Source organism: Oncorhynchus gorbuscha, linkage group LG18 (genome assembly GCF_021184085.1).
Source record: "Oncorhynchus gorbuscha isolate QuinsamMale2020 ecotype Even-year linkage group LG18, OgorEven_v1.0, whole genome shotgun sequence".
Lineage (NCBI taxonomy): Eukaryota > Metazoa > Chordata > Actinopteri > Salmoniformes > Salmonidae > Oncorhynchus > Oncorhynchus gorbuscha.
The window spans coordinates 28,428,904-28,451,640 of NC_060190.1; the positions used below are offsets into that span (position 1 = coordinate 28,428,904).

Below are 22,737 nucleotides of genomic sequence, written 5' to 3' on the forward strand. Positions count from 1 at the left end.
ATTTGAGATGTTGTTCTACATCTAATTGTACTTGATTTTGGTTGGGCTCTTGTGTTAAATCACATTCTTTAGCCCACAGAGGCCAAAAATCTACTCAAGATGACAATACATCATGATACAAAGCAGATGTTTACACACCTAGATTACACCTAGATTATGCGCAGGGGAGGACCTTCCTCTGAATGACATCATCAATTCTATTCAAAATACTTTTTCATCAGCAACAATGTATCAAATAAAATAGGCCTCCATATTGGAAGGGCCTTGGAAATGAAACTGAGAGCTATGTCTGTTCTAGACTGTTTATTTCTATACTTAAAACAGACATTTTCAGTCTTCCCCCCCAAAAAATATTTTTATCTCCCCTCTCAAACTGATGAGTGCCATTTTTTTTAGTGTTTGGCTGTCATGTCAGTTCTACAGTACTGATGGGTTGTACTTTAATGTCACTGACCTTCCAGAGCCAGTATAACTAGAATGTCAACACATTCTCTTGCCTCAGACATTTTTTTTTAAACAAAGGAATGCCCTCTGTTTCCAATTACCTGTGTTAGAAAACAAGCAATTCCCTATCCAAATGAAAAGATACCAGCACTGTATCTTATTAAGTATCAGATTTACATCATAAACTATATACTTCTTTGAGTTCATGTTTAATTCTGTTGTACTGCATGATTTATTTTTGCCAAGTTGTCCTTGAGTGTATTAGAGGCATGTTTTTTTTCATGTATTTTATGTTCGTAGCCTCTTTTATTCAGCTGTTTTCAGCTGTTTTCTCACATAGAGTATTTAAACCCCTGGGGTCCCTGCTTTGTTGTCTCAGATCAATCATTGAATTTGCCTTTGTTATTCCTCAAGGTGACAATGTGTTCGAGCCGCCCCCCAAATACAGAATGAAATGTTCTTCTTTTTGTGGTTTAGATTAAGATCAATCCCCAGTTTTACGTCTATAAAGGGAAGACAGTTGTAAAGGGGATAGTAGTACTTAGCTTTATTTAATTGAGTCTGTTGTGTTGTAAGTGTGATTCCGTGAAAGGTCATAAGAGAGAGAGGGAAACTGTCGTTCTGGCAACAAACAAAAAAAGCTTTCAAACAAAACGGTTCTCTGTATCTCCGTCTTTTTATCTCTCTTTCTCTCGTATTAATTCTTGATCGCTCTACCTCCTTCAATCTCCCTCTCTTTCCCCCTCCTTCTATTCCCCTCTCCTTCACTACCTCCTTCTATTCCCCTCTCCTTCACTACCTCCTTCTATTCCCCTCTCCTTCACTACCTCCTTCTATTCCCCTCTCCATCACTACCTCCTTCTATTCCCCTCTCCTTCACTACCTCCCTTCTATTCCCCTCTCCTTCATAACCTCCTTCTATTCCCCTCTCCTTCACTACCTCCTTCAATCTCCCTCTCTTTCCCCCTCCTTCTATTCCCCTCTCCTTCACTACCTCCTTCTATTCCCCTCTCCTTCACTACCTCCTTCTATTCCCCTCTCCTTCATAACCTCCTTCTATTCCCCTCTCCTTCACTACCTCCTTCAATCTCCCTCTCTTTCCCCCTCCTTCTATTCCCCTCTCCTTCACTACCTCCTTCTATTCCCCTTCCTTCATAACCTCCTTCTATTCCCCTCTCCTTCACTACCTCCTTCAATCTCCCTCTCTTTCCCCCTCCTTCTATTCCCCTCTCCTTCACTACCTCCTTCTATTCCCCTCTCCTTCACTACCTCCTTCTATTCCCCTCTCCTTCACTACCTCCTTCTATTCCCCTCTCCTTCACTACCTCCTTCTATTCCCCTCTCCTTCACTACCTCCTTCTATTCCCCTCTCCTTCATAACCTCCTTCTATTCCCCTCTCCTTCACTACCTCCTTCAATCTCCCTCTCTTTCCCCCTCCTTCTATTCCCCTCTCCTTCACTACCTCCTTCTATTCCCCTCTCCTTCACTACCTCCTTCTATTCCCCTCTCCTTCACTACCTCCTTCTATTCCCCTCTCCTTCACTACCTCCTTCTATTCCCCTCTCCTTCACTACCTCCTTCTATTCCCCTCTCCTTCACTACCTCCTTCTATTCCCCTCTCCTTCATAACCTCCTTCTATTCCCCTCTCCTTCACTACCTCCTTCAATCTCCCTCTCTTTCCCCCTCCTTCTATTCCCCTCTCCTTCACTACCTCCTTCTATTCCCCTCTCCTTCATAACCTCCTTCTATTCCCCTCTCCTTCACTACCTCCTTCAATCTCCCTCTCTTTCCCCCTCCTTCTATTCCCCTCTCCTTCACTACCTCCTTCTATTCCCCTCTCCTTCACTACCTCCTTCTATTCCCCTCTCCTTCACTACCTCCTTCAATTCCCCCTCTCTTTTCCACCTTCTCTCTCTTTCTATTTCTCTCTCTCTCTCCCTCCCTCTACCCCACTCCCTCCCTCCATCCCTCCCTCCCTCTGTGTGAATCAGTCAGCTAGCTATAGGCGATCCCATCAATGCCTCGGCTAGACTTAAACCTGTCTCAAACCCTGACACCCCTCGTACCCACACAGGTTGTTTCTGCTTGGGTTGGGATGGGGGGGGGGGGGTAATCGCTCAGTCGATGTCAGGAGGGGTTCGGGAGTTATTGTCTCCTATAATTAACTGGTTATCAAACAAGAACATTTCATTAAGGTACAATTACCGGCTAATTGTTGCGGGACACCCCCCCCCCCGCCTGTGTCAGGATTACGACCGCAGCATATGCTCCCTCGAAGCTTTGTTATTTCTAATTCATCCCGACCTGCAGCCTCTGACGGCTTCAATTGCTAATGAATCCACTCACTTTGGAATAATTAGAGAATCCTTAGGCATGGTAATTTATTTAAAAGTATCCGTCGTCGGGCGAATCATTAGCTGTGTTAAATTAATTTGAAATTAAAGCTGCTGGGAGTACTTTGGGGTTCATTAAATAGGCAGCGCTGGCTCTATCAATATTTAAGGGGTGAGGCGTTAAGGTCGCAACTTTTAACCTGGAAATATCATCACAGTCTGTTTTTTATTTCTTGTTCGAGGAATAAGTTTATGTTTACCGATTTTTGGGGGGTTATATTTACAGATTTGTAAATGAATTGTGGAAACAAAGCAGAGAGGAATGATATAATGTCATGTCTGCCATAAATGGGTTCACTCCCCCTCCTCCCTCCTCCCTCCTCTCCCATCACTTTCACTCTATTTTGACATTCATGCCATAATGGAAAGGATGATATAGCTGGAGAGAATGGAATAATGCAAATATATCATTATATGGGAGGATAAACATAATTTCTTGGGGCAAGAACTTATTTTCCTCCACCTATAGAAGGCTGCAGTGCGAGTTTGCATTTGTGATTTGTGTGTGTGTGTGTGTGTGTGTGTGTGTGTGTGTGTGTGTGTGTGTGTGTGTGTGTGTGTGTGTGTGTGTGTGTGTGTGTGTGTGTGTGTGTGTGTGTGTGTGTGTGTGTGTGTGTGTGTGTGTGTGTGTGTGTGTGTGTGTGTGTGTGTGTGTGTGTGTGTGTGTGTGTGTGTTTGTTTGCGCGTGTTTGAGTGCACGTGTCTCATCCCTTACAAAAATGTTTTGGGAAAACACATGATTTCACATGTGATATTCTAAGTTTCACGTGTGCTTTTGTACCGGTGAGGTTTGAACTGTGTTCTTTCCATGGAAGAAGACAGCTATTAGACCATTAGATACGGATTTTGATTTTAACATGTTAAACGCGATAAATAAGGAGACACGGAAAGATTATTTTCACTGGGTTTCTCTTCCAATGTATATTTATTATTAATTTCTCACAATCTCAGAATAGTGTCTGTTCAAATCAAAATGGTCTCTTTGTAGAGGTTGAGAAAAAAAATGAGAAATTGAGAACTTTGTGATTTCTACTGGTGTCGGTATTTAAATTATACATCATCACAGTTTAATTAAACATGCTATCTCTACATTTTGAAAACGTGATCATGCTTACAAATCGGAATACAGGATAATAAATAAGAGATAGCTTCTCTGTTCTTTTCCAATGGTCACAGAACAACATATGAAGAGAGACATGTGCCTGCAGCAGTAACACTCTGAATGCCAACCCATAGTGGTAGCGCTAAGATGCATGTATATCAATGCAACACCATGGAGGACTACAATAATAATGGAGTGGATAGCTCAAAATAAGAAAATATCATTTGAATTATTGTTATACTCAGGTAGGCAAAGTACAGAATGGCATTATATAATTTGCAATTCCACATGTGGAAACATTGCTACTGCCACATGTTAACCCCAACTTTTCACATGTGAGGAGGATAACATTATTGAACCCCCATATGTGATCTTGCAATTCCACATGTAAAAGTAAAACACATGTAAAAAAGACATGTAAACAACACATGTAAAAATATTTTCAGATGTAAATGTTTCATACATGTACAACTGCTAAATCAATTTTCACATGTACAGTGGAGCAAAAAAGTATTTAGTCAGCCACCAATTGTGCAAGTTCTCCCACTTAAAAAGATGTGAGACCTGTAATATTCATCATAGGTACACTTCAACTTTGACAGACAAAATGAGAAAAACAAATTCAGAAAATCACATTGTATGATTTTTAATTAATTTATTTGCAAATTATGGTGGAAAATAAGTATTTGGTCACCTACAAACAAGCAAGATTTCTGGCTCTCACAGACCTGTAACTTCTTCTTTAAGAGGCTCCTCTGTCCTCCACTCGTTACCTGTATTAATGGCACCTGTTTGAACTTGTTATCAGTATAAAAGACACCTGTCCACAACCTCAAACAGTCACACTACAAACTCCACTATGGCCAAGACCAAAGAGCTGTCAAAGGACACCAGAAACAAAATTGTAGACACACACCAGGCTGGGAAGACTGAATCTGCAATAGGTAAGCAGCTTGGTTTGAAGAAATCAACTGTGGGAGCAATTATTAGGAAATGGAAGACATACAAGACCACTGATAATCTCCCTCGATCTGGGGCTCCACGCAAGATCTCACCCCGTGGGGTCAAAATGATCACAAGAACGGTGAGCAAAAATCCCAGAACCACACGGGGGGACCTAGTGAATGACCTGCAGAGAGCTGGGACCAAAGTAACAAAGCCTACCATCAGCAAGGGCATTGAAGATGAAACGTGGCTGGGTCTTTCAGCATGACAATGATCCCAAACACACCGCCCGGGCAACGAAGGAGTGGTTTCGTAAGAAGCATTTCAAGGTCCTGGGAGTGGCCTAGCAAGTCTCCAGATCTCAACTCCATAGAAAATCTTTGGAGGGAGATGAAAGTCCGTGTTGCCCAGCAACAGCCCCAAAACATCACTGCTCTAGAGGAGATCTGCATGGAGGAATGGGCCAAAATACCAGCAACAGTGTGTGAAAACCTTGTGAAGACTCACAGAAAACATTTGACCTCTGTCATTGCCAACAAAGGGTATATAACAAAGTATTGAGCTAAACTTTTGTTATTGACCAAATACTTATTTTCCAAAATGCAAATAAATTCAATTAAAAATCCTACAATGTGATTTTCTGGATTTTTTTTTCTCATTTTGTCTGTCATAGTTGAAGTGTACCCATGATGGAAATTACAGGCCTCTCTCATATTTTTAAGTGGGAGAACTTGCACAATTGGTAGCTATTCTTCAACATAAATGCGTAAAAAGACGTCACAGTGCTGTAGACACCTTGGGGAATACGTAGAAAACGTAAGCTCATTCGTAGCTCATTCACAGCCATATAAGGAGTCATTGGCATGAGGCGGTTTTAAAAAATGCGGCACTTCCTGATTGGATTTTAATCTGGGTTTCGCCTGTAACATCAGTTCTGTTGCACTCACAGACAATATATTTGCAGTTTTGGAAACTGTGTTTTCTATCCAAAGCTGTCAATTATATGCATAGTCGAGCATCTTTCCGTGACAAAATATCTTGTTTAAAACGGGAACGTTTTTTATCCAAAAATGAAAATACTGCCCCCTAGTTAGAAAAAATACTGCCCCCTAGTTAAATCCCCTAGTTAAATCCACCCGTTTAAAAATGAATTTAGCATATGTCAATCTATCAAACTAGGCAACTAAAAGCAACTTTCTAAACAATGTTTTGCTTTGTTTTTAGCTTGTTAGCTAGCTAGCTAATGTTAAGCTAGCTGGCTAGCCAGTTCAAATGATGACCGTATCACGTAGCTGACAACATCTTCACTTTAGCTCATTTGTCTTCATTATTAAAGGAAAATAAACTCACAACAAGATAATTATTTACAAGTTAATGGTGAGCCAATTATAGAAAATAGCTTACGGTTGTGAGTGTGATGAAATAAAAGCCGAGTGTCATGTAAAAAAATCTTCCAAGCGTGAAATAGTTCCCAATCATTCTGATTGTGTTCTGGTTGGGACGTCATGTTGTAAAAAAAAATTACAGTATGAAAATGTTCTCAGTCTAATAAATGCTTGTGCGCCTCTTTATGTGGATGGCTGAGCTCATGCGGATATTTCTCTTTTACATGACACAGTGCATTCTACCAAAGAATTTTAGAACTTGGACTGTCTCATTGGCCTAACGTTATATCCTAATTTGACTTTGGTGCAGGTCATGTTCTTCACATTACTGTCTCTGGTAAACACATATTTGTCACATGCACAGGATACAGAAGGTGTAGTGAAATGGTTATTCACATAGTAGAGTCTTTTGTTTAGACATGTAGCTAGCTGGCTAAACAATTAACCATAATCCCAATTTATAACGTTACTACCCTGCATGAATCTAGATAGCTAACATTAGGCTATAACTAGCAATGCAAATAGCTCTGAGATACAATTAATATTACTACACAAATCATACACGTAAATATTAGCTAGCGAGCCAACGTGATTGTCACATTTGAACTTGCAATTCCACATCTAAAAGGGACATTTTCACATCCTGATATGTGATATATTTTCACATTTTAACATGTGAAACTGCAAATCACATGTGATGTAAAAACATGTTATTCTCCTCACATGTGAAAAGGTGGTGTTAACATGTGAACTCTTAATTTAATACAATTTAAAATATGGTTTCACAGGAAATTTAAGAAGAAAAAAAATGAGATTTTCATATGGGGATGCCTGTGTCTGCACCTTTCAGTGTGTACATGTGAGCGTGCCCATATGTGCATTTCTGTCTTGTCTATGTACATTTGCAACGCATGAATACCTAATGGTAATTCTAGCCCATCTCTTTCAAAGGGAATGACCTGTCTTTAAGACCACAGAGGGGCTCTATGAAGAGAACTTTAATTATCCTCGATCTGCTTATGCAGTCTGTTGTATAGAAGAACTCCCAAGAGAAGCCCAAATCTGATGGATGCGTCACAAATGGAACCTTATTACCTACATAGTGCACTACATTTGACCCGGGCCCATAGGGTGGCCCATATGGCTCTGGTCAAAAGTAGTGCACTATGTAGGAAATAGGGTGCCATTTGGGACACAGTAAAGGACTTTCTTATCAATCTAGGGATGGACTTGGCACTTGTTTTCTTACCATCAAAAAGGAACGGGGGCCTCAGTCTCAGCCTCAGCAAACGCTAGCAACCGCACATGACTGACACCCTATTACATTAACTTGAATTGCCCTTCTGAACACATCATTTGAGGTTCGTTCGGCGGATCCCTATTGCCTCGTGCTAATGCTGTTTGGAATTTTCATCTCGTCTTGATGCTTTGATGGGACATCAACTCTGATTTAGCAATGTGTGTGCTTTAATGGAGGCAAAGACAGAGAGGCAAAATGCAGAATAGTGTTTTTTTAAAGTCTGGCTCTCTCTACCTTAATTTCATCATACCTCTCACTCTGAACTCCTCACATTTTCAATGACTGTGGGAAAACCGACACAAAACTGAATGGGGTGATATCATGTTTATGTTTTATTTTCACATGGCATTGACATTATGTGCATCATGGAGTAAATGATGGTGTTTTCTAGGTTGGGACGGGACCAGGGGTAAATTCAGTGTGGCAAAATGTTCAGAACAGTGCAGATAGAAATATAACGAATAGAACTGACCAAATCCTCTATTCAACCTAAACATTTCTATCTGTAACACCCTCCTGAACAGGACCCCATGGCTTTTAGCCTTAGCCTTTAAAAAAAAGAATGTCCGCTAAATTACATTTATGTGATATAAAATGCCTAGCCTAAAAAGGACCATCTGCTAAATGACTAAAACATCATGTAAAATGCCTAGCCTAGCCCAAACGCCTTGTCACTGACCACTGCTTTGTTTCTGGTTGTAATCTCGCAGGGCTACAAGAGGAAAACAGAGGCTGCCAAGAAGGAGTACCTGAAAGCCCTGGCTGCGTACCGAGCCAGTCTGGTTTCCAAGGTAACGGCGGAGGTCATATCTCTGATATACATGGGTCAGCGGCGATATAAGGGATGATAAATTAGATAGAGAATTCCTCTCTCATCCCGGGGGAGGATCTCCGTGCGGTGCCGTTTGAGGATTGGGTGTGTGTGTGCTCCGAAGAGAACAGTGAAAATTAGGGCCCAAACACACACACACACTCCTTTATTTGCCTGTGTTATTTGCAACACAGCGAGTGAGGGAGGGATGAAAGGTGTGTTTTTGTGTGTGTGTGTGTGTGTGTGTGTGTGTGTCTGTGTGGGAGAGAGTGAAGGTGTATACAGTATGTGTGTGTTCTTAAGTACTGTATGTATGTATGTATGTGTGTGTGCTTGTTTGTGTGTGTGTGTACCTGTGTGTGTTCATGCTTGCGTATGTGGAAGCAGAAGTGGGAATTACCTAGCATGGTGCCACCTACTTGTGTCTGTTTTTGAATGAGAGACAAATGTGTGGGCTGCCTGAGGATTGTTTCTTTGACTATATCCTGGGTTGTTGGAGATGAGATTTGATACAGAGGTTGGATCAAAATTTGACCCCTTTCGTTGCAGGAGAAAAACAATCCTGAAGCAGGAGGATTTGAAGAAATATTTAGAATTGCCACCAGGGGGCAGCTGGAGGCGGTGTTTGTATACAATGCATTGTACCTTCTGTAGGCTTCGTGCAGGCTACAGAGCGTCTCGTGTGAATTCGAATGTGTATTATAATAAATGTACATATTTGTGTGGGGTGGCAGATATCCTAGTGGTTAGAGTATTGGGCCATTAACTGAAAGGTTGCTGGATCGAATCCCTGAGCTAACAAGGTAAAAATCGGTCGTTCTGCCCCTGAACAAGGCAGTTAGTCCAATGACTAACTGTTAGTCCAGTTAGTCCCCCCCCCCCCGCACCTCTGGGTTAAATGTGTAAGAGACATTCTGTTGTACAACTGACTAGGTATCATTTCCTTTGTTGGGAAAAATCTGTTTGTTAGATTAATTTATTTATTATATGTTGAGGGCAAGCAATAAGCAGAATTAATTATTGGTTACCTCAGTGCCTGTGTGGCCCAGCGGTTACAGCTGTTTACCCTGACACATATGCCAGAGTCAGCATGGGTTTGAATCTGGCCCCACTGCCCTTAGACTCCTGGATGAATGTTTATTTTCGACGCATTAAATGTGTGTGGTCACAGTGTTAATTCTGCATTGTTATAGGGTTAAAACAAAAAGAAACGACTCAAAGGTTAACAGTTTAGGCATTAATTCCAAATGGTTAAGGTTAAGGGCGGGCCATGGTTTAGGGAAGGCTTAAGAAACAAAAACAAAAAGTATGCCTATGTATCATCAATATTCATAGCATTCTTAGTGCTTGCTGAGTATTGTGTACCGTAGCGCATTGGTCTAAGCAGTGTGCGCTGGTGTCGAGCCTCAAGAGTTCATACCCAATGCTGGGCAATCTAGTGACAAGCCTGAGCCTAAATGGCTATGTTTAGACAGGCAGTCCAATTCTGATAACTTTTCCACTAATTGGTCTTTTGACCAACATCCAATCTTTTCACATCAGATCTTTTTCAGAGCTGGTCGGATTGATCAAAATACCAATTAGTGAAAAAGTAACATTGGAATTGGGCTGCTTGTCCATTAGGCCCACAAGTTAATTCCATTTATTTCAATGATTCCAAGAAGTAAAATGAATAGTCTGGTAATTTACACATCAGAGAAAAGTGTCTCAGCTCAATGAAATCGTCTTTGGATAGGCTCAAATGCATAAACATCTTGACAGCTTTACAAAATGAAATATTAAAGCCACACAATACAGGCTTTCAATCCACACCAAACACCATAGCCTAACTAAATTGAAAGATTGTACGTTAACCTAACTATAAAATGTTGGCTAGCATCCACACTGCAGGAAGGTTTATCGTTTTACAGTAGGTCTACATCTGTCAATCATTTGATGGCCCAAATCAACTCATCAACTCAGCCAGGGAAACGCAGTAGCCTAATATTGCTTTTCACACCTTTCATTATGTTTAAATGGGCAGGCTAATGGCTAGCCTATAGAATGTATTGGAATACACTCAAATAACAATGGGTGTATTGCAAACATCGATGGCACTAGATTATCGCCAGCTGATGTCTCGTTAAACTATCAGAACGAGTTAAATTCTCCCGCACAGCTGATCTCAATTACAATCATTATGGGTCACCTCATTACCGCTTCCTCAAAGATGATGTCAGTGCTACTTACTCAGTATGTAGTGTGTGTAGGTGTCAGTAGAGTCCAGTGTGTGTGTGCATAGAGTCAGTGCAAGAGAGCAAAAAAAGGGTCAATGCAGGTAGTCCAGGTAGCCATTTGATTAGCTATTTAGCAGTCTTATCGCTTGGGGGGGTAGAAGCTGTCCAGGGCCCTGTTGGTTCCAGACTTGGTGCTGTGGTACCACTTGCCTTGCGGTAGCGAAGAGAACAGTCTATGGTTTGGGTCATTGACATTTTTTTGGGGCCTTCCTCTGACACCGCCTGGCCTAGCGGTCCTGGATGGCAGGGAGATCAGCCCCAGTCCTGGGCGGTACTCACTACCCTCTGTAGCGCCTTGTGGTCTGGTGCCTTGCAGTTACCGTACCAAGCGGTGATGCAGCCAGGCAAGATGCTCTCAATGGTGCAGCGGTAGCTTCATCCAATCATTGTTCAAACCTTTCATCTTTCCTCTATATATTTAAATATCTCAAACTTGACCATGTATTCTAATATGTAGACTTCAGACAACATCTGAGAATCAATTAATGTCCATGTTTGCCAAATGTTCAAGCTTGTAAAATTACACTATGAATCCAATGTAGTAGATCAACCCTGATATACATATTCAGAACCAGGTTAAATGCATAATACAGGATTGAATCATGAAATACTAATATAGTTTTCATGTGCCAGTCTGAGTGCCAAGCACCTATTTTCTCAATTTCCATGTCTTCACTCCATTGTTTTCCTTTCACACAAACCCAAATTGCATTACCATGTTAAACACCCTCCCACCGGTCCCCATTGCCTCACACTTCCTCCAAGGCTTACAAGCCCAAAACAAGTGCCTTGATTAAGGCATGAACAGATTATTCATCAACCTCTTTCTTTCCCTGTGTGAAGTTTTCTTTTTCCTTTAATAAAGACCATTCTCATCGCTCGTTGGCGTAATTAAATATTTATTTCTGACAAATCTCATATTCAGAGGCTTGATTGATGCGTTAGCAGATTGGCAGGCATTTAAAAGAAATTAAAACAGACAGGGAAAAAAAACTGCAAATCTACTATGCAATCACAACCACTCAGAACAAGACACATAGTACATCTAGCCATTCAAAGGGAGTCCTCTTTAAATAGTGTGTTTTAATTGCTGACGAGAGAGTCTTTTCAAAGGAAGTGGGAATCAAGGAGAGAGAAATTGAAGGTAATTGGAAGTCGACAGCGTGTCGTTCTGGACGAGTCACGTGCTCCGTGCGTTTGGCGTGCACCTGTTGCCAGTTTGTTTGTGACGCACGCTGATAATCTATGTTGGTGGAAAAGGTACTCGCACACAAATGGAGCTTGATGGCTACAGTGAAAAGCCCCAAAGTTAATGAGTTTCATTCATTCAAAAAGTCAAAGTGGTGTTTTCTGCTTTTCAACCCACCAAGGGACACATAAAGGGATAGTTCACCCAAATTACAAAATGACATATTGGTTTCCTTACCTCGTCCCTTTAAGGTGGGAGTATCACATTTCAATATGTGAACAAATAATCATCTCCTGTTGTTCATGGAATAGCGATAGATTAGTATATTGCAGTACAGTATATAGTGTGGTAGTATAGTATAGAGTCATATAGTTCATTCTTCATCATTTCATTTTCCACTTGACCCTGCAGTGTATCTCTCTCATCTTTACTCATCTATCCATCTTTCCATTGATTATTTCTCTGGCTCTTTTCAATATATGTACGCCATTACCAAATAGCAGACGGCGATAGATCACGTCAACAACTGTGACAGCTAACGAGAGGGCCTGGACATATTTCATACCACAGCAATGTATACATATATATTGCCATTTAAAGTCTATGAAAGGATGGAAAGTCGAATGAAATAAAGCACGTACATCAGTGGATACGACTCCCAGGCTGAAATGAACCGAACAACATGATTCTCACATAGAGGGACCTGAATGTATGACATATTCATATGTTCTACCAATATAGTGTTTCAGTTGTATAATGAACTGGTTACTATATTTGCGTTGACATACCTGTATCTCACCGATATAAATGAGTTGTGTAACATATTTGCATTAAGATACAGTGTATTTCAGCAATATCAATTAATTGCACAATATATTATATCATCTGAACTTTCCTTTTTCTCCCTCTGTCCACAAACCTAGTGGTGTTATATATTATATAGTGTGTAATATATGTTCTCAATATACACTTAAATCTTTTGTCTTGCCCAATCACCCTCTGAATAGCACACAAACACAATCTATGTCTCACTTGTCTCAAAGCTTAAAAATCCTTCTTTAACCTGGCTCCTCCCCTTCATCTACACTGATTGAAGTGGATTTAACAAGTGACATCAATAAGGGATCATAGCCTTTACCTGGATTCACCTGGTCAGCCCATGTCATGGAAAAAGCAGGTGTTCCTAATGTTTGTAAACTCAGTGTATGTCAGTACTGCATAGTTATATTAACTGTACTTTTTGTCCCTCTTGTCTTCCCCTCCACCCTCAGACCTACAATGACCCGGTGGAGACAAAAGGTGCCCAGACGAGCCAGCCTTCCTCCCACATGATGCCCCCCAATCCGCCCCTGTACAGTGTGCCACCCCAGCCCTCCTCCCCGTACAGTCTGGGGCCGGGGGGATTCCCCCTGTCGGACCTGCAGAGCTACGCTGGGGCGCCGCGTCATGCACTTTCCCGGACCCTCAGCCAGTCCCAGATGCTGCCCAGCATTAGTGCCTCTCCCCCCTCCTCTTTCCAGATCAGCCCACCCCTGCACCAACAGCTCTCCCTGCACCAGAGCTCCCTCCTCAACCAGCCAATCCGCATGCAGCACGGCCAGTCCCAGCCAATCATCTCCCACCAGATGGGACTCCAGGCCTCCCTTCACTCACCACCTCCTGGACAGCAGGTTAGTGTGACTCGGAGAGTGCCGATATCACCAGCATATCACATATCACTAGTGAACTAAATTATTTGAAGGAATAGTGGACATGCTTACTTTGTAGTACATGCTAGTGTGAACAGTATGGGACAAATAAATATATAATAATAAAAAATAAAAATAAAACATTTATGTTCCTCATATTTGCATCAAGCATGTATACATTCTACCCAGATGATGTTTAATAAAAATCTCTTCCTGCCTCTCTTTATTCTCCTCTCTCTCTCCCTCCCACTCCTCTCTCTTTTAAATTCAAATGTACTGTACATGTTATTGGCTCGCTTGAGGTATTATGTTGCCAAACCAATTAGCAATTTGACTAATCTAAAATTAAAATGTAACAGAATTTGGCATTCGGACCAAAAGTAAAGAGCAAACCTCTCTCCCTCTCTCTCCATCCCCTCCCCCTACTTTTCTCTAGCATTGTCCCCTCTCCATATGGCCAGGATAAGTTGTCAGAAACTAAAACTAATGCCATGGCCTCTCTCTCCCCGTCTCCTATAGGGATTCTCCCACCTACAGTCTGAGTACCAGAAAAGTGTGGGTTCCCAGTCCCCGGCGGCCCCCAACCCTGGGGGTAGACAAAGCCACGATTGGGACAGTGAATACTGCGATAGGGAGTGCGGTGGCAACCACTGCAGGTGAGCAGCCCAGACCAGTATCGGCTTTGTATAGGAAATTATTGTTAATTCCAATACTGTTTATAACTTAGAATAGGGCAAGTTTCCCTGAACCGAATTAAGGCTAGATCAGGACTAAGAAATTATTTCAATGGAGATTTTCCATTCAGAATGATTCTTTAGTCCAGTACTTGCCTTAACCTATATCCGATAAACTGTCAGAGATAGTATTATTTTATGTTAGCTTAACTGTTCAAATGAAAGGACTTTGTTGAATGCCCTTGAATACACAGTTGTATTATTTAATGCTGGCTCAAATGTTAATAAAAAAATGTTTTTGAGACTACGGCACTTTGTAGGCCTATATCTTTGAATTTACTTTGCACCATTTCAGTCCTCAATGTTGGCTCAGCTATCTACTGCATATGAAAGTGCGTTTGATACGACTCATGTGCCCCTTGAAAATTCAACGCTTTAGTGCATAACTCTGGCTTAGTCAACTAAATACAAATATTGTTGATTCTACTGAGTAAACCTTAGATAAGTACACATAGTTGTGCTACTTAATATGCTGAAACAACCTCTGAGGCCTCCATATATCACCTTTGAATGAACAAAAATATAAACGCAACATGTAAAGTGTTGGTCTCATGAGCTGAAATAAAAGATCCCAGAAATGTTCAATACCCACAAAAAGCTTATTTCTCTCAAATGTTGTACACACATTTGTTTACGTCCCTGTTAGTGAGCATTTCTCCTTTGCCAAGATAATCCATCCACCTGACAGGTGTGGCACATCAAGAAGCTGATTAAACAGCATGGTCATTACACTGGTACACCTTGTGCTGGGGACAATAAAAAGCCACTCTAAAATGTGCTGTTTTGTCACAACACAATGCCACAGATGTCTCAAGTTTTGAGGGAGTGTGCAATTGGCATGCTGACTGCAGGAATGTCCACCAGAGCTGTTGCCAGAGAAATTAATGTTAATTTCTCTACCATAAGCCACCTCCAACATCATTTTAGAGAATTTGGTAGTGCGTCCAACGGGCCTCACAACCGCAGACCAACCGCAATTTGTTTAAATTGACTGATATCCTTATATGAACTGAAACTCTGTAAATCTTTCATATTGCTGCATGTGGCATTTATATTTTTGTTCAGTATACTATTGAATCAATATTACTAAACTCAGCAAAACAAGAAACGTCCCTTTTTAAGGACCCTATCTTTCAAAGATAATTTGTAAAAATCCAAATAACTTCACAGATCTTCATTGTAAAGGGTTAAAACACTGTTTTCCATGCTTGTTCAATGAACCATAAACAATTAATGAACATGCAGCTGTGGAACGGCCGTTAAGACACTAACAGCTTACAGACAGTAGGCAATTAAGGTCACAGTTAGGACACTAAAGAGGCCTTTCTACTGAAAAACACCAAAAGAAAGATGCCCAGGGTCCCTGCTCATCTGCGCGAACATGCCTTTGGCATGCTGCAAGGATGCATGAGGGCTGCAGATGTGGCCTGGGCAATAAATTGCAATGTCCGTACTGTGGGAGTCCTAAGACAGCGCTACAAGGAGACAGGATGGACAGCTGATCGTCCTCGCAGTGGCAGACCACGTGTAACAACACCTGCACAGGATCGGTACATCCAAACATCGCACCTGCGGGACAGGTACAGGATGGCAACAACAACTGCCCGAGTTACACAAGGAACGCACAATCCCTCCATCAGACTGTCCGCAATAGGCTGAGAGAGGCTGGACTGAGGCCTTGTAGGCCAGTTCCAGACATCAACGTCGCCTATGGATACAAACCCACCATTGCTGGACCCGACAGACAGGACTGGCAAAAAGTGCTCTTCACTGACGAGCCGCGGTTTTGTCTCAGCAGGGGTGATGGTCGGATTAAGTATGTTTGGGATCTGTTGGATCAGAGGGTGAGGGGTAGTGAAATTCACCCCCAGAAATGTCCGGGAACTTGCAAGTGCCTTAGTGGAAGAGTGGGGTAACATCTCACAGCAAGACCAAGCAAACCTGGTGCAGTCCATGAGGAGGAAATGTACTGCAGTACTTAATGCAGCTGGTGGCCACACCAGATACTGACTGTTACTTTTGATTTTGAACCCCTCCCCTTTGTTCAGGGACACGTTATTCCATTTCTGTTAGTCACATGTCTGTGGAACTTGTTCCGTTTATGTCTTAGTTGCTAAATCTTGTTATGTTCATACAAATATTTACACGTGTTAAGTTTGCTGAAAATTAACGCAGTTGACAGTGAGAGGACGTTTCTTTTTTTGCTGAGTTTATTGAACATGTATTATTCACGTATTATACTTTCTCTCTTGTTTCTTTTGAGATGTCTGTCAATATATTCAGTGTACATTTTTCTGCTATGGCACTGAATAATCATTGAAACTTCTGTTAGGAACATCTGTTTGGAGTGTACTCCGACAACCACAGGACAAGCTTTATTTCTTTAATATTAGTTTGACAGCTGTCCCTACTGTACTTCAAAGGGGTAGCATTTTAAGGTTTTCTATCTGCAGGTATTTTGGGGGGGAGTAAGTAGTATCACCTCTCTGAGTCTCTTTTTTTTCTATTCTGTCTCTTCTCACCATCTCCCTCTCTTCTCGTTTTCAGTGGCAGCATGATAGCTAGGGACAAGCCACTCTACCTCACTTGAAGCTGGAGGCCGCCGTCAACAAGAAAAGACACCAGGGAGTCAGCCCTCAACACCCCCCAACCACACACACCACCTCCCCGACCCATCCCTCGCAACCCACCCACCCTTACCACCACCAAAACTCAACCTTTTTTTTGTCAATGTAATTTTTTTTTTTTTAGAAGGATCTGTGCAATTCTGACGACTACTAGCGATCCCTCTCTTTTTTAAAAACTTTTTACGCAAAGCACTTACAAATGTCCAGGCATTTTTCCTTTCGCACCTGATTCTAGAGCACTCATCTTTGTCTCAAAGTTTAAAAAAAAAGTGAACTACCATGAGAATAGTCCCCCTCGGGGACTAAACTGAGCTTTAATTGGAACAAGAAGAGCAAAAAGCCTTCTTCTCCTTCGTTTCCTTTTAATCATATTTAAATTGATTTTGTTTCGTTTTCTTGTTGTTGTTTTTATTTATTTCTTGCTTGCTACATTTGCTTTTGTCAATAACAGTCCCTGTACTGTAGGGAAAATACTCTTCTGGTAGGTTTCAGCACACAGGCCTTGATGTTACTGTAGCTTTGCTTTAGGGTCTGTGACTTATATTAATACAAAGAGACGGGACGGGGGGAGGGGGGCCGGGGGGTAATTAAATCAATTCTTTTTTTGTAATATGAAAGACCCATGGAGGTTTACCAAGCTGTCACAGTGTGATTGTAAATATCACTTTTATGGGATCAAATTGGGAATTCGAAGTCCAGATGGCTTTTTTCTTCTTCTTTAATATTACCTGTAAGTCATTGGTTTGAATAAAAAAAATAAAAAAAACAGTGTGTCTGTGTGTGTGTGAATGTGCGTACGACGTGCGTACATGCATGTGGGTCTGTGCGTGTGTGTATTGTGAACTTTAACAGCCTGTGCAGGTGGATTTCAGAGGAGTACTTCACACACTCGATCTTGCATTAAATCTGTGCTCACTGGTGTGATTTTTCCCAATAAAGTTTCAATCTAAAACCGAATACAGAGTATGGGTCCCGCAGATCATTCAATGGAAAGAGCAAGAGAAAGAGAGAGAGAGAGAGAGAGAGAGAGAGAGAGAGAGAGAGAGAGAGAGAGAGAGAGAGAGAGAGAGAGAAGACACAGAAAGGGAGAGAAAAAGGGGAACAAGAAAGAGTGAGATGTAGACACATACTCTCACAGGTGAACAGTGTTGCCTCAAACATTTTTGGCCACTGTCTTTGTTGATTTTATTTTTAATTCACCTGGTCATGTTAATTGTCAATTTTCAGCCACTCAACATAAAGAGGTAAACTAAAAATGCTATATGTTAATGGTTATGTCACAGAAACATAGCCGCGGGTTTCTAGTAGCTTCTTAGGTGTTCTATTGTGTTGATCTCATCTTTAAGTTTTGTGATAAATATTCATGCGTTTGATGACAAAGATATATGTTCTTATTTTCACTGTAGCATAATTTCCTTTTTTGTTGTAATTGAAATATAATAACATTTAAACCTGCCAATTGTAGTTGTTTTATTTGTAAAGCCAGTAATGATAATTATTTTACAACTTTTTTTGCAAGTTGCCCATCAGCTATGACAGGTTTCTTATTTACGAAAGAACATGAGATCATTTTTTGCTTCATACAATGGAGGTGCATTTCATTCAAATTGCATTGTTTTTATGTTTGGTTTTGATGATGATGATGATGATGATGATGATGATAGTTGTTTTTGTTTGCATTTTTTTTTTACATTTATATGCTGGTTCTTTCTTTCCTCGCCGGGCGACATTATTTTGTGTCACAATGCTTATTTTATTTCAAATCTACATAATAAATCAATTTAAAAAACGTTAAAAGAGAAACAGGCTTTCACCGACTCTTTTTTACAGCACAAAACCTTCTATTTTCTTCCCTTTCGGTAAAGTATCCGATCTAAAATGGCATCCACTTAACCCTTGGACAATGTCCTAAAACAAGGCATTTATGCTTCCATCATATCTCTCTTTTGTTTCCAACCCAGAACATTCCATATGTTTCCTATACTTAATTTTAGTCTTATGGCTGGACTCAAATCAAATGCCATGGCTTTACTAATTAGCTGTCGTCGCTAGAGCTAACACCAACACCGGCCCAATCTGAATGTTGTCCTAAAACTATCTCCGTAACCATGAACAGATGCAGGCTTGAATTTGCTTTGCTGCTATGTGAAAGTGGTGCACGGTGTGGTGGGCGTCAAGTCAGAGCTAAAGAGAACAGAGAAATGCATGGCGTACGTACTGTACACAAACTCAGGCATCCATCCAAAACACAGATTTTACCCCAATTGCACACAAGTCTTCCAGAGAGACGAGAGTGGGGAGCTGTTCAAGGGAACTGTCACGACCGTGCCATTTTATGTTTTATTCATTTGCGGCTGGCATCTCCCTCTCTCTCTTGCAGTATTGAATTGGCAAATAGATCATTATTGAACAATTGGAAAACGTGGACTGCCACTTCGTGATATGACACACATTATATGAAAATCAGTCATACATTCTTAATGGAATACCAGATAATGGAGTTTTTTTTGGCACAGCCACATTGGTGTCTTTCTTTTGTGTGTGTGTGTGTGTGTGTGTGTGTGTGTGTGTGTGTGTGTGTGTGTGTGTGTGTGTGTGTGTGTGTGTGTGTGTGTGTGTGTGTGTGTGTGCGTGCGTGCGTGCGTGCGTGCGTGCGTGCGTGCGTGTGTGAACACAATGTTTGGGAAGGTTGGGGTGATGGCTCCTCTGTGCAATGTTTAAATTGACATAATTTTCCCCTTCCTTGCAGTTACAATGGCTTTTCTTTATTTGACAGTTTCTCCACCTTGACGCATACTACTCTCCATGGTCATTATGTGCACCGTAGTAAACTAAACACTAAATACTGAGCCGCCAGCCTCAATTTGACAATTTTGTCAGGTCCCATAATCCTATTGTCTTTCACAAATTCAATCTCACAAGGAAAAAGTCAAATGCAAAAATACAATTTATAGTAGAAGAAATTGAAAAAAAGTCAAAACACTTGTAACCATACAATCAAAAGAGCTTTGCTTTTCCATATCAAGTACAACGGTATTCACAAAGGACCGGGAAAGCGGACCAAATTTTCAGTAGGAGTGCTGATCTAGGATCAGTTTTGTCCTTTAAATCAAACTGAATAAAAGGGAGAGCCTGATGCTAGATCCGCACTCTGAGACACTTTAAGAATACGGGTGCAGAGATACAGTAGGTGATATTGAATATTGATATTAGCTATTGTTATTTTACTGGTGTTCTTTAATTATTTGTTACTTTTATTTCTTACTTTTTGTAGGTATTTTCTTAAAACTACATGTTTGGTTAAGGGCTTGTAAGTAAGCATTTCACTGTAAGGTCTGTTGTATTCGAAGCGTTTGACAAATAACAGTTGATTTGATTTGATTACGTTCTCTGTTTGTTGAGGTCTGTTTAGATTGGTAGTGGCCAGATGCACGTTGTCCATACTAGGATATAAATTAGCTGTTAAATCAGGCACAGGGGTGTGACATTTGAGGTGGACACCGGTGTGGCCTTTGTTTGGAGCCGTCTACACAGAGACAATCTGTTAGATCACAATGGAAACTTTTCCACCATGGTGGGGGCCTCGGTGGAAAGAGTCAAACCCTCTTTTTTTCTGACAAACACCTCTTTTTTTCATTTGCTCTCTTGTGGTCGCGTAACGTACCAACTCTGGATTCCAAGTCAACATTTTTAGCTCACCCGACCACATGAGAGGGTGCCTAGCTAGTGAGCCTCAGTGGAGAGTTAGAAAGTAGAAGGTCAGTGTTAGGTGCGGCCTTCAAAAATCACATGGCCACCTGACAAAAAACTTGTCAGTTGCAACTTTGGTTCCGTGTTAGAGCGAGAACAGGAAATGTAGGCGGTTTTGACAAGAACAGGGTTTCACTTTGTGTTCATTTAATCTGTTTGGTGTTTGGAGATTCAACAGTATGAAATGATTCCTTAAAAGTGCCCGTGCAACTTGCATTTATAGCATTTTTTTTTTGTAGAAATGCAGTTATTGCAAAAAATGTGTCGAGACCAGGCAGTGAAAAATATGTGAGGTTATCATACAGTCAATGTTATATATATATATATGATAAAATATGTAATATCAAAAATGTCCCTTTGATATACTGAATGTGAATTTATTGTATTCTATCATAACAATAATGGGAAAAATTTTGATCATACAGATTATTTTCCCAACCCACTATCAGGTTGACTGTAAATGAAAGGATATGTGCAGTATTGTGACAGAATTATCTAAGAATATGGCAAGGTGCCTTGTTTCTGATGCTAAATGCCCCTAAGACAGATTCAGAAACTTCAGGTGAGACTGAACTTCTCTCTATGACTGATCACCAGAGCAGTGTGCTGAATATTACCGTTGCTTTCAAATGACCATATTACCCGTATTTAAGAAGCTCTTTAAGATCTTGATAACACGACCTCATAAAATGTACATCTTTATGTCTCTTTTAGTCTCTTGTTTGATTTGTTGCTTTTCCTCCTTTTTGTTTTTCCTGACAGCTGAATACCTTTCGCAGCTCTGCAAATGTACTGTAGTTATGGCCTTAATAAAGGAAATCATGAACATATAACATACATTGATATAGTTCATGATTAATGGATGTATGAATGAACTACAGGCCTTTTGACTCTTCCCATTGAGTGGGGATACCATTTATGATGTCTATTCCACATCGAAATAGCCACCATTTTACAACTTCAGGAAATGAATAGCATTGTTCATCAATGACTATTTAGAGTGCCTTCGGAAAATATTCACACCCCTTGACTTTTTCTAGTTTTTGTTGTGTTACAGCTGGAGTTTAAAATGGCCGACACACAATACCCCACAATGTCAAAGTGGAATTATGTTTTTATGATTTTTACAAATAAATGGAAAATGAAAAGCAGGAATATCTTGAGTCAATAAGTATTCAACCGCTTTGTTATGACAAGCCTGAATAAGTTCAGGAATAAAAAGTAACATGTCACATATTAAGTTGCATGGACTCACTCTGTGTGCAATAATAGTGTTTAACATGATTTTGGTGATGACTACCTCATCTCTCCCACACCACAAATACCAGCAAGGTTTTCCAATGCCTCGCAAACAAATGTTTTCACTTTATCATTACGGGCAATTTTTTATTCTTTTAACCAGGCAAGTCAGTTAAGAACAAATTCTTATTTTCAATGGCAGCTAAAAACAGTGAGTTAACTCCCTTGTTCAGGAACAGAACGACTGATTTTTACCTCGTCAGCTCGGGGATTGGATCTTGCAACCTTTCGTTTACTAGTCCAATGCTCAAACCACTAGGCTACATGCCACCCCACGTATTGTGTGTATATGGGTGAGAAAATGTTCATCCATTTAGAATTCATGCTGTAACGCAACAAAATGTGGAATAAATTGAGCGGTGTAAATACTTTCTGAAGGCACTCTTTGTGTAGCGTCACTCTTGGGGGCAGAGGCTATTGGGGCAGCAAAAATGTCTTATTTCCATTTGTGAATGACCTGCAGAGAGCTGGGACCAAAGTAACAAAGCCTACCATCAGTAACACACTACGCCGCCAGGGATTCAAATCCTGCAGTGCCAGACGCGTCCCCCTGCTTAAGCCAGTACATGTCCAGGCCCGTCTGAAGTTTGCTAGAGAGCATTTGGATGATGCAGAAGAAGATTGGGAGAATGTCATATGGTCAGATGAAACCAAAAGTTTCTTCTTATTGGTGTCCTTTAGCAGCATTTCGACCATGAAGGCCTGATTCACGAGGTCTCCTCTGAACAGTTGATGTTGACACGTGTCTGTTACTTGAACTCTGTGAATGTAACGATCGTCGTTGGAATGAGA

At 40.9% G+C, this 22,737-nt stretch overlaps 1 protein-coding gene across 3 annotated transcripts in view; it reads left to right on the forward strand.

The window, feature by feature from the left end:
- LOC124002620 (TOX high mobility group box family member 2-like) overlaps positions 1-16,980 on the forward strand; it is a 147,504-nt gene extending 130,524 nt beyond the window's left edge. For all 3 annotated transcript variants that reach the window (XM_046310175.1, XM_046310174.1, XM_046310176.1), the window contains 4 exons: positions 8,282-8,362; positions 13,119-13,517; positions 14,055-14,191; positions 16,817-16,980. In XM_046310175.1, coding sequence (XP_046166131.1) covers positions 8,282-8,362; positions 13,119-13,517; positions 14,055-14,191; positions 16,817-16,859 — 660 coding nt within the window. In that variant the 3' untranslated portion in view covers positions 16,860-16,980. The remainder of the gene's footprint in view (positions 1-8,281; positions 8,363-13,118; positions 13,518-14,054; positions 14,192-16,816) is intronic.
- The last annotated feature ends 5,757 nt before the right edge of the window (positions 16,981-22,737 follow it).